General features: G+C 39.2%; 1 protein-coding gene across 1 annotated transcript in view; it reads right to left on the bottom strand.

Annotated features, from left to right (window-relative positions):
* Positions 1-14,766, bottom strand: part of TTN (titin) — a 274,867-nt gene that overhangs the window by 244,041 nt on the left and 16,060 nt on the right. Inside the window, 16 exon segments of the mRNA XM_047722299.1 lie at positions 71-235; positions 359-630; positions 1,536-1,780; positions 1,886-2,119; positions 2,661-2,866; positions 4,374-4,516; positions 5,441-5,656; positions 5,767-5,827; positions 6,036-6,294; positions 6,995-7,060; positions 7,310-7,591; positions 8,815-8,937; positions 9,043-9,336; positions 12,674-12,811; positions 13,301-13,438; positions 14,031-14,168. Coding sequence (XP_047578255.1) covers positions 71-235; positions 359-630; positions 1,536-1,780; positions 1,886-2,119; positions 2,661-2,866; positions 4,374-4,516; positions 5,441-5,656; positions 5,767-5,827; positions 6,036-6,294; positions 6,995-7,060; positions 7,310-7,591; positions 8,815-8,937; positions 9,043-9,336; positions 12,674-12,811; positions 13,301-13,438; positions 14,031-14,168 — 2,980 coding nt within the window.

A 14,766-nucleotide genomic window follows, 5' to 3' on the forward strand; every position in this document is an offset into this window, starting at 1 on the left:
AGTGAGTTAGGACTGAAATACTTGTTTAAAGCCCAACTGATAAGGTAGTTTCTTTTTTAAGAGCAAATACCTTCCACAGATAAAATCACTGAAATTGAAGATTTTCCTGCCCTGTTTTGGGCAATGACAGTCCATTCACCAGAATCACTGGGCATTGCAGGGACAATAATCAGTGATTGGGTACCATCTTCTTTAATGACTACTTTATGGGTATAATCATTGACAATTTGCTGGCCTATAAAAAAATTAAGTAAAAAAGAAAACATGTATTAGAAATAATTGCTTTTAAAGAGTTGTAGACACATATAAACTTAATTTTGTGTTTAATGACTTGTAAGTAAAAACTTATCATACATACCATCATGAAACCAGAAGGTCTCTGGCATAGGTCTACCAACGACCTTTAAGTCAAATCTGGCTGTTTGCCCTTCTAAACATTTGAAAGAAGCAGGCTTTAACACAAAGACTGGCTTATACAGTCTCTCAAGTTGTGACTCATCTGTTTCCTCTAGCCTACGTCCAGGGGACATCCTTGCAGGGGACATCCGTGCGGGGGACATCCGTGCAGGGGACATCCGTGCAGGAGACATGCGTATAGGAGATCTACTCACTGAACGTGGAGAGATAGATCTGAAAAACCAAGGCAAAACAGAGTATTTGCATGAGGCATAGAGAAAACCCAGCAAAATAAACAAACCTCTTTCTTAACATCATTTTAGAATTGGCTTCATGCACATATTGGATGGCACTTCAAAATCACCGGGATTCAAAACAGAATACATTATTATTGCCCCCAAATCTATGTTTTTCATATACCCTCCATTCCAGTCAGTAGTTCTTCAACATAGCCAGGTACCCAGCCTTAAAAATCCTGGAACAACTTTTAATAGTCTTTCCATCACCACCTGCCTTTAATTAGTCACCAACCCTTCTGATTCGACTGCCGAAACATCTCAATAAATATTGGTTGGTTAAATAAACCACTGAATACATTTAAAAAAAAGAGAAATATAATTTTTTATCTAAGCAAAGGGAAAACGTAGAAATTATATTTGAGAAAAGCCTAAACCCTATCTAATTGCAACCAGAAGGGCTTGGATTGGATTTCAAGTGTTGGCACCACCACCTACAGGCTGGGTGAATGAAGACAATTTTCATAGGCTCCCAGAGATCAAGTGCTCCCACTTCCAAAGCATTAATAATACCTACATAGAAGGGTTGTTGTCTAAAGAAGGGATAACATATGTAAAATTAGGAGTTAAAGAAACCTTGATAGTTTTCATTACATTAGTTACAGCACTGGCAAAATGAATAGCATGCCACTCCAAGGAAAATGCTTTGTTCACCTTACACAGGGGTAAGAAATAAAAATGCTTGGCAATTATATGTATGGCTAATGGCAAGTTTCTGTGCTTCTCAGCCTTTTTTTTTTTTTTTTTTTTTGCTGCCCCTTACACAATAGCAGTTTGTTACTGGGATATTTGGTCTTTTAAACAATTTAAATCTTCATCAACCCAAATTATTCCGAGTCTTACCTGATTCTGCTCACTGGTTCTGGTGTGGGTATGTAAGTCGGAGCACCAAGAGGCGCAGCAGGCTCTACATACAATTTCCCTGAGCAAATTGCGTTTCCTTTCATATTGCTGGCAAATGCAGTATAGATGCCTTCATCTTCTGGAAGAACAACAGGTATGCGTAGACTAGCTCTGCCATCTTGCAGAAAGTCCATTTGGTATCTCTCTCCATGCTTGATGCGTTTGCCATCTTTGTACCATGCAATCTGCAAAAAATATCATGCATATTTGAAAAAAAATTTAGATAAAATAGTTACTGTAATTGATTTGTATCTTTATTGTAACCTGGAGACCTGATGTTTATATTTTACCTTGGGTAATGGATAGCCAGACATCTTGCAATGAAAAGTAACACCCATCCCCTCAAGAATTCTATAATTCTTTATTCTTAAGTCAAATCCTGCTTCAACAGCTTCAGATTCTGAAATGTCAACTGCCATCTTTTCTTCTCCATCTTCTTCAAGAAGTTCTTCTAACGTAGTCTTTATTATTCTGTATTCAATTTCTTTGATAAGCCTTTCTTCAAAGGAAGAGATATGGAATTCCTATATAGTAAAAAAAAAAAAAATGACAGTTTGTTAAAAAATATATATCCTAACGGAAGGAAATAATCTTTAAGAGTGTTAGTTTTAGAGATAAGGATTGATTAAAGTTTTTGACTGGGAGAAAAATCTAGAAGGCTGTTTGTTTTTGTTGAGAATTAGACAAGTCACTGTTTTGTTTTTTAATCTGCATTATCATCACCTTTGTCAGTTCATGCTGTGGCATCTTGGGTCAATGACAGCCTAAGGGCATGGATTATGTTTGGAATGTCCATCCTGCAGATGAAAGGATCTGGGCAATAGTGTACTTGGTTGTTCTAATATTTGTCTTTTCCTACATATATGGAATCCCTATTTCTAAAGCCATGTTGTGCAACATGTCATGAAGATTAAGGAAACTCATCAATAGTGAATCTAGACCCACTAAGCATAGTTTAACCCTGACCCCATCCCAGGAAAAGGAAAAAATCAAAAAGAGGGACATTGTGGGTGGTAATTTCATAACTTATGAAATGATTTACTTGGTCATTATTGTTCTACTCACCTGTTCTTCTACAAAAGTTCTGACCATTACAGTATCTTTGGCCATTTTTTTCCTAATTAAGGCCTGTTCTTTTTCATACTCTTTCTCATAGTCAGAGTATAAGAAACCAGGTGCTACTTCCCCAACTTTAGGTTCTTGCACAAATGCAGTCATTTGTGTTTGGTAAAGCATTTCTTGCTGGGACTTCATCAGTGACTCATACTCAGCTAGAAGTTAAGAACATAAGTTATTTTTTTTAAGTTTTTATTTAAATTCCAGTTGTTAATATACCGTGTGATATTAGTTTCACGTGTACAACAGAGTGATTCAACACTTGCATACATCACCCAGGGCTCAGCACAAATGCACTCCTTAATCCCCATCACTTGTGTCACTCTCCCCACCGCCGACCCGCCACTTCTCTTCCTTCTGGTAACTTTCAGTTCACTTTCTATAATTTAGAGTCTCCTTTTTGGTTTGTCTCTTTCTCTCTCTCTTTTCCCCCCTTTGCTTGTTTGTTTTAGGAACATAAGTTAATTTTAGTATTTCTACAAAAAAGTGTTCATGCCACTTCATTCAGGCAAGCCCTACACTAGGAAAAATTGATAGCCAAAAGCTGAATTTCCCAAATTTTACCATCAAAGTGCTCAATCTATATTAAATGAATTCTCAAGCCAAATTTTAATTTACAAGTCAAAGTAGCTGCTACTATCGTAGAAAGAACTTTACATTACTGGTCAGTTCTTTAGGATCTAGCCTAGTGCTCTTCCTAATTTACTGTGTGGTTTTTGGGAATTCATTTATCTCCCTGGGTCTTGAGTGTTTTATCTGCTAAGTAAGGATAATAACTTTCTCTAAGGGGTGTTGTGCAGATCAAATGAGACAGAACCTGGAATGTCCACTATAATGTGAGCAATTAAGCAAAAGTAAATGTGACCCATAGATACATTTTGTTTGGCCTGAATGTCATTATACTTTTTGTCAAATTATTTTGAATACTGAAAATCTTGATTTTCAGGTTCTTCTTCTTTTTTTTTTTTTAAGATTTATTCATTTATTTTAAAAAGAGAGAGAGAGCACACGAAAGAGCAAGCGAGCATGCACATGTGTATACCAGCAGGGGGAGGGGAAGAGGAAGAGGGAGAGAACCTCAAGCAGACTCCCTACTGAGCGTGGAGCCTAATGCAGGGCTCAATCTCATGACCCTGAGATGTGACCTAAGCTGAAACCAAGAGTTAGATGCCCAACCGACTGAGCCACCAAGGTGCCCTCCCAGGTTTCCTTTAAAACTTCAGAAACTCTAGGAACACTGAGCCTGGCATATGTGTGCCTGACGACAACACAGTGGGGGTGGGCAGCTACTGTGCCCTTAAGGCAGGGCTCAGGCTCTCCAGTTTGCCACTATCTTCATGGGACTCACTAGTATTATCTGCCTGGATCTGGAAAGCAACTGGAATTGGAATCCCTGCATCTTCAAAATATGCCTAGAAATAAATGCACCAAATAGAAACTGTTGCTAGAACCTTGAAGTTTAACACCAGTATGGCTTTTGGGGCCATGTGGTCTAAAACATTTCCTATACAGCTGAGGCCAAGGGAAGGTAGCAATGGAGACAGAGCTGGGATATCAGAACTGGGATGTTTTAACAGGCCTCTTGGCAAACACACAGCACTCCTCCTTCCTGGCATTTCCTTTCCTATCATGCACCCAGAAACTACTCAGAGCTGCCTTTACCTTCTTCAAGCAGGGAGGCAGATGCAGAAGTCTCGCCATGCTTATTACGAATGACAATAGTGTATTCTCCAGCATCATCGGCAAAGGTCATTGAAATCACCAGTCTGCACTCCCCAGTTTGCTTGTTGTAGCTCACTTTGTATCTTTATGGAAATGAACACACATAAAATTCAGTCACCAAAAACCCTACGTGAGGAAACCAGCCCTCATGAGGATCTGTGACACAAAATGCAATGACCTTAAACATGTGACTAAGCTCCATGTAAAACAGAAGATTGCTGAGAATTGAGGAAAATGCATGGACATGAGCAATAAGAGTCAAACAACTTAAAATTTTTGCTTTAAATAAGGTTCAGATATTCTTTGAAATAAATAACAGAATATAATACTACTAGAACCAACCATATGAAAAGGGCTTCGGTGTTTATGTTAGCAAATGAGAGGTCATGTAAACACATAGGTATTTCTCTTTGTTCATTATTTTGCTCTCTGTTTCATGTGAAGATCAAATGAATAATCAAAACAATAAATTCCTTTGAATATTTCAATATGAAGCCTCGGGTATACTATATTTTTTCTTACTAAGATAAAAGAATTAGATTTTTTCATTTGTCGTAAGTTGTAGGAAATTCAAAGCTAGATTTTACATTCATTTACAGCTAATTTATTAGCATAAATGTTCACCATGTATAACTAAGTTTCTTCTTCATTACATGACCCTTGTTTTTTTATCTTTTAGTCACTTAATTATTATGCATTTTTATTGAGTCCTGTCTTAGATGGTTTCTGGAAGAATAAATGTGTGTAAAATTCCACATTTTCTCTATTCACTAGCTCTATACATGTATCAAACAAGAATACAGAAAAAATATATCTTTATATACTTATGTCACAAAGCTTTGTTTCTCAATAAGACTTTGTGCAAAAGTGTAAAAATACCTCAAAATATACTCTGAAGTTTCCATAATGAAAGAGCCTACATTGTGGGGGGAAGTCTATTTCTCTGTAGGCTTCATATACATAACATACAAATCATAGATAACTCTATCTGTCAGCCATCAAAATACCTGTATCCCGTAGTAAGAGGAACACCAGATTTTTTCCAGTAGACGTGGGGCTTTGGATTGCCGCCAACCTGACATTCAAACACAATGCTGCCACCTTCCACCAGTTTCTGGACCACTGGTTTTGTAATGAAGAAAGGAGCAGCAGGCTCTCCGGGCCCTGCCTGTTCCTCTCTGATGCTAGTATCCGTCATCACCACATCTCTAGACTCTACGAAGCTGGAAAGAGAATTCCCTCCATATTAGCTTTTGCAGTTGCAATGCGCCAATACCAAAGGGACTGAAAAAAATCAAAACTGTACTAGAACAAAAGCAGAAGTATGTTTTACCGTTTCTCTTCAGTGGTCAATTTCTCAGTCATGGTTGTCTCCTTTTCAAACTCTTCTGATGCTAGAATAAGACAGAAGTTTCTCATTTAAGTCGGGTATTGAGTCCGTTTTGTCAGTGACTTCTGCTTAGTGTGACAGCTAAGCCCACCCTCTAATGGACCCCCAGTTCCCCAAGGGGCCATCATTATGAGGCATGCAGAAACTGCGCTGTGGAAGGTGTTGGCTGAGGGCGATGGCGTGTTTAGAGGGCAGTGAGAGTGTGCACCAACCTTGCACAGCTAGATAGCAGGATGTACTGACAGTCCCAGCCTCATTCACGGCACTGCAGGTAAATCGTCCGCTGTCTTCTGCAAAGGCTTCGCGAATCATAAGACGGGCAATTCCACTCTGGAAGGTTATCTGGAAATCTATGGAACTTTCTATTTGGTAGTCTTCCCTGTACCATGTCACTTTTGGGGATGGGTACCCAGAGATGTGGCACTCCAAGGTAACAGATTCACCTTCTATAACCGTCACATTTTTTAAGCCCTGAAGAGAGAAGGAAAAGGAAATACCGATAAGGCGTGCATAGTCATTAAGTCATTAATCATCTCTATGAGTTATGACAAGTGGAAGGATTTGAACTTGCACATTCTCATGGCCATAAAATGGTTTTTTTTTTTTTTAAAGGTCAAGACTCTAGAAATACTAGCAAAGAAACTCCCTTGGAAACTGAGTACACCTAACTTGAAATAAACGTCAGGTGTTGCTGAGTTTGTAAGGCAGAACGGGATCAACACCATATAATGGGGCAACTCTGTACCCTCTGTTATTCTCACATATTTAAACAAAGCAAATGCTGCCACTTCAATAAAACTTTTCCTGCTATTCCCAATCAGAAGTACTCTCTCCTTCCTCTGTTAAAAGAAGGTGCTTTTCACCTGCTATATTATGCTTGTCAACTTCTATATGTATCCTTTTCTCTGATACTAAGGCTAAGATCTCAAACAGGGCTGGATTGGTCTGTATATCTCCATAACTCTCCCAATAAAGCCTTATACCTCACAAAAACCCATTAAGTCTGTTGATTATGTGACTGACAGTTGCTAAACAGAATTCTTCTTTTTCTTGCCAAATAGTGTATTGTCTTACAACTAGCCTTTGTGAACGCACTAAGGCCATTCTGAGAAGCTAATCTTTGCATATGTTAAAAGTATCAGACCACACATGCATCAACTTCATTACTCACCGAGACCAAGGTTGGTGGGGTAACCGGGATTTCAACAGGTGCAGGCACTCTTGCTACTTCTGTCACCTATGAATTTTACAAAGGACATTACAAAATGCCCATGAAATAGGGGGCAAACTCATCAAGTCCTAGCACATGCAAAATTGCAAACACAATTTGAGACAAAGGAGCTCTGACCCACACCAGACTCAAAAGAATTACGTCTGAACATGGCAAAGGAGAAAGGGAGGGTGCCCAGCTGAGTACCCCAGTGGCACAAACAGGCCCCACTCCATAGCAATGGCTCAAGAAATGGCATGCAATCCAGGGACTGACCTTGGTTTCCCGCTCGTGTAAGACTTTGAAGTGTTCTTCATGGACTGTGTCACCAGTGATGCTCACCCCTACCTCCTTCTTCACTTCAATGCCAGCTTGACTCTTGTAAGTGTCTGGCACATCAGTGAAGGGGAACTGAGGGGAGGGGGTAGGTTCAGCTCTCACTCTAGCCTCAGCAGGCTTCACAGTTGGCGCCTTCACTGACTTGGTGATCTTCTGAGCAGAATGCGTGGCCGACAACTCTTTCTGTAATGTGGCGATAGCACTACCAGCTATCGATGCCTGAAGGGAAAAGGAGCAATCCATGTCAGGATTCAGAGAGCAAATGGCCACCATCCCTCATTCTGCCGGCGGGGGGATGGTGAGTCTGTGGTCTATACAGTCTTTCAGTGCTCTCACTATCGCTCTTCTGATCAATGAAAAGGCAGTTAGAGATAAGCCTCTTATAAAGCTCGTCATCATTCCTGCCAATCTGTAAAATACATTTGGAAAATATCTTTCAAGGGTTGTATTTAGAGCCCCTTATTTCATGCTCCTCATAAAGGGATGGAGGGTCTTCTAAAGCTCAGTGGTGAATTTCCACTTAACCGCCCTAACAATACCACAGTGGGAAATTCAAAATCAGGAAATTACGAAAGTATTTGGTGAATGCCTGAGAACTACATTAAGATAGCACTGTAAAGTTTTAGCCTCAAATCTGGGTGGCAGCTGAAAATGGAGACGTTCAGGAAAATATTTTGAAGGCTTTCTCACTCTTTTTATTCTATCACTTTCTATGGTTATTGGATTTCAGTAGTAACTTGGTGCTATTCCAATTATAGGTATTAAATGTACTTTACAATTCTCTGAAGGCACACAAGATTTGTATTCCATGTCTTAGATGGGTATGAGAAGAACAGGGACTGATGTGAACGGTTACTATGTGCTACCAACTTGCTAATGGTTTTATATGTACTAACTTGCTGCTGTTGACAGAGCTAGGACACTCATCCAAGGCTGTGGTGATTCTGCCACCCAACCCAACTGCCACATACACTACCTCTCTGCATCTCATTATATTGAGTATATGAAAGCACGATTTTTCAGTGTCTGACTTTATTACTGATATACTGATATACTGACTTTATACTGATATTACTGATATACATTACTGATATATATTACTGATATACTGATATACTGAGATAAGCATCTCACAGCATAAGGGAAACTAAACCATGCGACACACCATCTTTTTACAAATTGTGAAACAGAGAGAGAAGGCTGTATGGATTTGGGTCTTCTTTGAGGTGTACGGTAACCCCCTCTTGCTGCTCGATGCTCAGCCTGCTGGACAAGTTCTGAGAGCTAGATTGCAGGGGCTCCGGAGTCTAATGACCATAAACAGACATCACCAGAGAGAGGCCCACACTGGCCTACACCCCAAAGACCCTGTTTACGTCACGCATTAGGTACTTATTTCCTTCAAGCCAGACATTTCTGCGTCATGCTCTGTACCTTCTTACCTCATATCCATGTTCTGTCTTAGGGACAGAAATTTTTGAAACAGTAAAGTGAGGGCTTGCTGTGCGGGGGCGTTTATCCACATGGACTAATCTTTCAGTTGTGAGATCTGTAGTTTTCTTGATCTGCAAGGAAATGAGAATCCGTGACAGCACGGTTTACCAAATGACCAGCACAGTTAGGCTCACTTTCCCACAGATAGGGTAAAGGTCCAGTGGGTGTAGACCTACCTGTGATGAAATGTGCATTCCCATTTGTTCAGTAGTTGTGATATGAGTCTCAGAAGGAGCCTGGATCACCCTAGGCTTGACTGCTTTAGGGACAACGTGGGGTTCCGAGGCTGGACGCTGGGGATGCTCAGCTAACTTTGTGGCGGAAATGTGCTCCTTATAGCCAGACTCCACAGTGGTCTGCTGAGCATAGGATTCTTCAAGATGCCTGGGCTCCCTGGGTTCTCTGACGCGGGCCTGGTCTACCGCAGCAACGACCGTCGCTACGGCTTCCGCCTTCTTCCCAACGTCCATCTGGAGACAAGGTTTCCAGAATTAATACACGGTAACGTCAAACTCAAGCTGGGACAGTTCCTCCAAGGATAGCCACTGAGAACAGACAAATGCCTGACGGTGTGGTAGGGAGATGGCACCCGTGTTATATGGCTCTGTTAATGTCTCAAGGAATGTGGCTCACAGATGCATTAGGAACTTAATATCTCATTGATGATTATAATGTAATGGATACATTCTGTATATACCTGCTTAATTAGATGAGACATTAAATCACACACACACACACACACACACACCACGTGGGACAACACAGGACGTATATAAATGAGGAAGGAGATTTTGAGTTTTTCTAGGATTCTATCTGAGGCAGTTAATTAGCACTTGGGAAATCGGAACTCTGGGGCTGGTTATCTTCATTGATTCTTTTTATTATCCTGTCAATCACTTAGGTTAGTATTGCTGCAATGACAGCAATGATGAAAATGCACTCAAAACCCTCCTGGACCCATCCAGAAAAATCAGCTGCTACCGAGTTGTACAGTTGCATGCAAATCTGAGATAATGTGAAAGCTCATGAAACAATAGTGAGCATATTAATTTTCTTATGATTCCCTAGGGATACAAATTTTTAATCTATTAGGAAATACCTTCCTTAAAAAACTTGAACAAAGAGATTCTTATTAAAAGGAAAGTGTTAATCATATTTGGATTCAAGAGAACAACCTTCTGCAGTGAGGTTCAATTTACTCTCATTATTACTGGGAGGTAAAGCAAAGAAAAAAAAAAACCCCCAGAAATGTTGTTTTCTCAGTTCCATGAATCTGATTAACATAAATGAAAACATCTGCAAAGGTGTTTCTCTTTTAAAGAAAGCAAACTGGCTGATGTAGCTTACAAATTAGGAGTCTATGCAATACTCAGAAATAGCATATCCTAAAAATCACACCACTGTGTCTGTCGGCGCTCTTTAAAACTAATGCTAGAGTATTTTATTAACGTCCAGTTTTCTTTTCTACGGCTGTGAATGAAATCAAGGTCTCATCTGAAAGGTCCTTCAAGGATGCTGCCTAGATATCTGCTAAAATTGTTCTTAGAATCATTTAGGATATAAATGAGGGTTTTTTCTGCAATGAAATTGGGCCTTCAGGGATCATTGGCTTCAGGCAGTGCTTCTTTCCAGTAAGCCACAAACAATCTCATCTTCCCTGAAGGACTGCAAATGCCGATATCACTTTACCCCTGCATCATAGGAGAAACTGTGAAATACACATGAGGCTTAGGTAAGTTAACTTTGGTCATCTGTTTTTCTTTTTAAACTATCCAGGTCATTAGTTGATTTGAATTTTAGATATTTTAAAATGTTATCTATCTTTGACAGCTAACACAAATATATATATTTAACATCTCTCGTATATAATGTAGGCCAAAGATTCAAATGAGATACGATGTAAGTGCAATCATTTTACAGGGGAAGTAATATGTATTAAGTATACATACACTTTCAACATATATGTAAATACTGATATACCATTCTCTTTACATATAAATATGTTTATATGTATGTGTGTGTGTATACACTTAACATTTATGATTTTGCCTGTAGAGTGATTAACATTACGTTATATCTCACCTGACTCAACTGGTCTGTGAGATACTCAGGTTGAGTTTTAGTTTTATTTATTTTAATGAGAAAACTTAGGCTCAAAGGAATCATTTGCCAACTAAAATGTACAAATATGCAAATATTGTTCCTCACTTAAAACTTCTACAAAGTAAAAGAATCTTAATTATGGGCAGGATACTTAACATTGGAGAAGCATCTATGTACTTTTCTCCTGAGTTATTACACATCGAGTTCATAGACATAAGCTGTTTGGTGGACAACCACAGGTGTGTCCTCTTTGCTGGTACCATTTTTCTTTTTTAGTAGACTCACATCTCTCCTAGTCTTGGAACCTAGACCAACAGGAAGAAGAACTGGAGCAGGAGACCCCAATTCAGACCAGTTAAATGCTGAGAACTTAGGAAATGCAAAGGAAAGTGTTATTTAATCTGGCTTTTCGCAATGAGAAACACTAACTGTTGCCCCAGAGGAGCTGGGCCGGGTTTAATCATGCTTGGTGACCTCTTCGGCAATTACATGGAACGCTAGAGCACAACGACTCATGCGGCATGAAAAGTTATGGGTGCCATGATGAAATGGGATGAAGCAGTGCTTTTCACCTCCACAGCATCAGTTTTCATCTCCTCCCAGAAAAGATGGATCTGTTCTTGCTTAATAGCAAATCCTTCGTTAGTCCTTGGCATTGTGGCTGGCACAGTAGGTTTTGCTGTGGTAACTATTACTTTGGGTATAGATATTTTCTCAGCTTCCATTCTTAGCTAATTTTTAACAACAAAAATAAGAGTCAAATTGATGTGATTTGGAACAAACAGCAACAATTTAAATATAATCTCGGATGAAGTATGTTACATATTGGCACTCCTGTCACCAGTGAGATTTCTGAAAGGTTGACGTGCCATTCAGTATGAAACCTGGGTAAAGGTTTAGAAAGTTGATCTTGTCTCAGGCCTTAGGGAAAAAAAAAAAAACAAAAAAAAAAAACCCAAAGATGGAGGCATAGAAAACAACACTGAGAGAAATACAGACAGGACTCAGCCATGACACTAAAGGGATTCAGTTGGAAATTTCCAAATACTATATTGACAATGAGGAATAAAAGTAGGGAAATAGCTTATTTGGGGTAAATGACAGAGTCACAGTAGGTTTGTTAATTCATAGAGATTTCACAACTACAAATAGATCCTACAAATAAACTTTTTCATGGCTTATGTGTATTTTGGTTGGGTGATTCCTTCTCTAGATTTTAATACTGCATCTTGTTTATCTTTAGCAAGATTTAGTATGACAGGCACTGTAATTTTCTCATCTGGTATTTACAGAAAGAACAAAAGATAAACCTTCACTTGAAAAAAATTATGGGTAATTTCCTGAAATAAGTCTGTATTTTACAACATAAGATACTGAATTTATAACCCCTCAAAATATACATCTTCACGGCAGTAAGATTCATCATGAACTATCTTAAAATCAGCCTGCATGCAATTTCAGTCATCAACTTTCAGAGAACTTCTAGATGTTAATAATAAAAAATGGGAAATAATAGCAAAGAGATCAGTGGGGAGAGGAATATGTAGTAATATTAACAACAATAATTTGGTTTTTTTAGTTTCCAATCATTTAACCATCTAAAAAATAAATTAGGTTAATAGTATCTCATACATAAGAAATTCTGAGATTGGGATTAATGTATTATGAAAGAGGGGATTGCACACTTGGAATAGCGAGCATCACCTTTCCATGAGAAACTTGGATTTGTTCTTGTCTAGTAGCCATTCCTTCTCTAGTTCTCAGTATTGTTTCTTGTTCTTGGGCTTTAGCAGTAGCAACTGCTATTGTAGACAAGGCAGTTTTCTCAGCTTCCTTCCTCATCTGATTGTTACAGCAAAATCAAAGTTGAAATTGCAGAGGGCTTTAGACACACAAGGTATGACCCTTCCCCCCGCCTAGTGGGGATGCAGGATGAAGTCATTCAGGGTTAACTACACAAAAGAAGTTACTTGACAATGTTTGGATAGACGGACTGGAAATCACAAAACACAGAAATGTTAACTAAAACAAACAAACAAAAAAACAATCTCTGGATGATTCCATATATTGCTTTTTAAAAATCAGGCTAAAAATGCTCATCTTCATGCAAAGAATAATGGTGGGGTAAAATGAATTACACATGTTACAGATGGATGAAAATCAAGTGTGCGGATAAAATTAATGGTAGGCAGTCAGACATTCACCATTCTGCTTTTAGTGTGGGATTCAAAAAGGAAGATACAGACTAATAATTCATAACACATCATAGTTAATGGTCTGCTAGAAATTAGTTAAAGATCAAATTTTCCCATCTCAAATACGTGTATTCACCTTTTCCTGAGTTATTTGAACTTGTTCTCTTTTGGTAGTGATGCCTTCTCTACTTCTTGATACTAAATCTTGTTCTTTGACTTTGGGTGTGGCAACTATGACTTTAGGTACCACTGTTTTCCTAGTTTCTTTCATTATCTGGTCATATGATAAAAAGAAAGGTGAGAAAATGGTCATTAAATTTCATACAGCCGCTAATAAAAGAAACAAGCCAAAATGGAGAAAGGGAGCAACTTTCTTCCTGTTCACGGACACTTCAATCACTTAAAACTATCGTATTTTGTTGCTTGGATCGTCTGTGCAATTTCATTGCTAACAGTATCAAAATAAACGCAGTCTAAAAGAAAAAAAATGTGATCAGCAGTGAAAGAACAAAGGATGCATTTCTCTTTCTCACATTCTTCTTCTTATGACCCACGGGAAATTCTAGTACAGTCATAATCAACACATACTTATGCATTTTGTTGACTGCCCCCAAAACTGGAAGATGGTAGAGTGAACTACAGTGTCATGTTAGTAACAATCCAAAGAAAGTTTGAAAGTTAGGAATGAAAAGTGGCAGTGAAAGCTGGAGAGGTGGCAAAGGGATCATGAGAGATTTGGGGGAGCTTTCTAGTTGAGTTATAAAAAGGGGAGGTGAAGATGTGATGAGTAAGACCCAGGATGAACATGTAGGCAGCTTGCAAATGACATGATGGAGAGTGACTTGCACACCCGCAGGGGTCATCACCTTTTCCTGAGTTATGTGCATTTGGTCGTGGTGTGTGGCAATTTCTTCTGGAGCTCCCAGGATTGTTTCTAGCTTTGTGGACTCTGCGGTGGCAGCTATCACCACGGATGCAGCAGCTGTCATAGCTGTCTGTCTTATCTGATTTTCAGAGTAAAATGAAGGTTTGAGATTCAAAAGAAATGGTGAGATACCCTTGCAATGTTCAGAAGAATACATAATGTTTAGTAGCAAGGGAGAATATTACATTTCCATCCTAAGGGCCAACACTTAATGTTTAAAACACAGACTTTCGTTTTCCTGAGGAATCGGCTTCTTTTCTGCCCACCTGCTCCTTCGCAGATTGTCCTAGAAACTGAAAAAGGTCTCCTTTTTGAGGCATGTTGACACATGAAGACCCAGTGGGCAGCCACTGGCGAATAAATGGAAAACCAGAGTCAGGCGGAGCTAGCCAGGAACTGGCATTGCCATGGCAACAGGACCTCTATGCTGTGATCATGCCAAGTACGGTACGTGGGCATCCAAAGTCTCTCCCTCACTCCAAGGAGAAGGAAACTCATTCAATAGCCTGTCATCAGCCTTCAAAGGGTATAGAGTATTCTCAGCTAGACTTTTGTAAAAAGTAGCTCTGGGATCAGCAAAGAACAGGAGGTCAAGATTGGTGAGTGCAGGCACGGACCTCAACAGGAGAGTTCAAAATAGATGCTTCTTTCCTGACCCCTTAAGGCTAGATGTCACA

The sequence above is a fragment of the Lutra lutra genome, chromosome 3 (genome assembly GCF_902655055.1).
Source record: "Lutra lutra chromosome 3, mLutLut1.2, whole genome shotgun sequence".
In the NCBI taxonomy this organism is placed as follows: domain Eukaryota; kingdom Metazoa; phylum Chordata; class Mammalia; order Carnivora; family Mustelidae; genus Lutra; species Lutra lutra.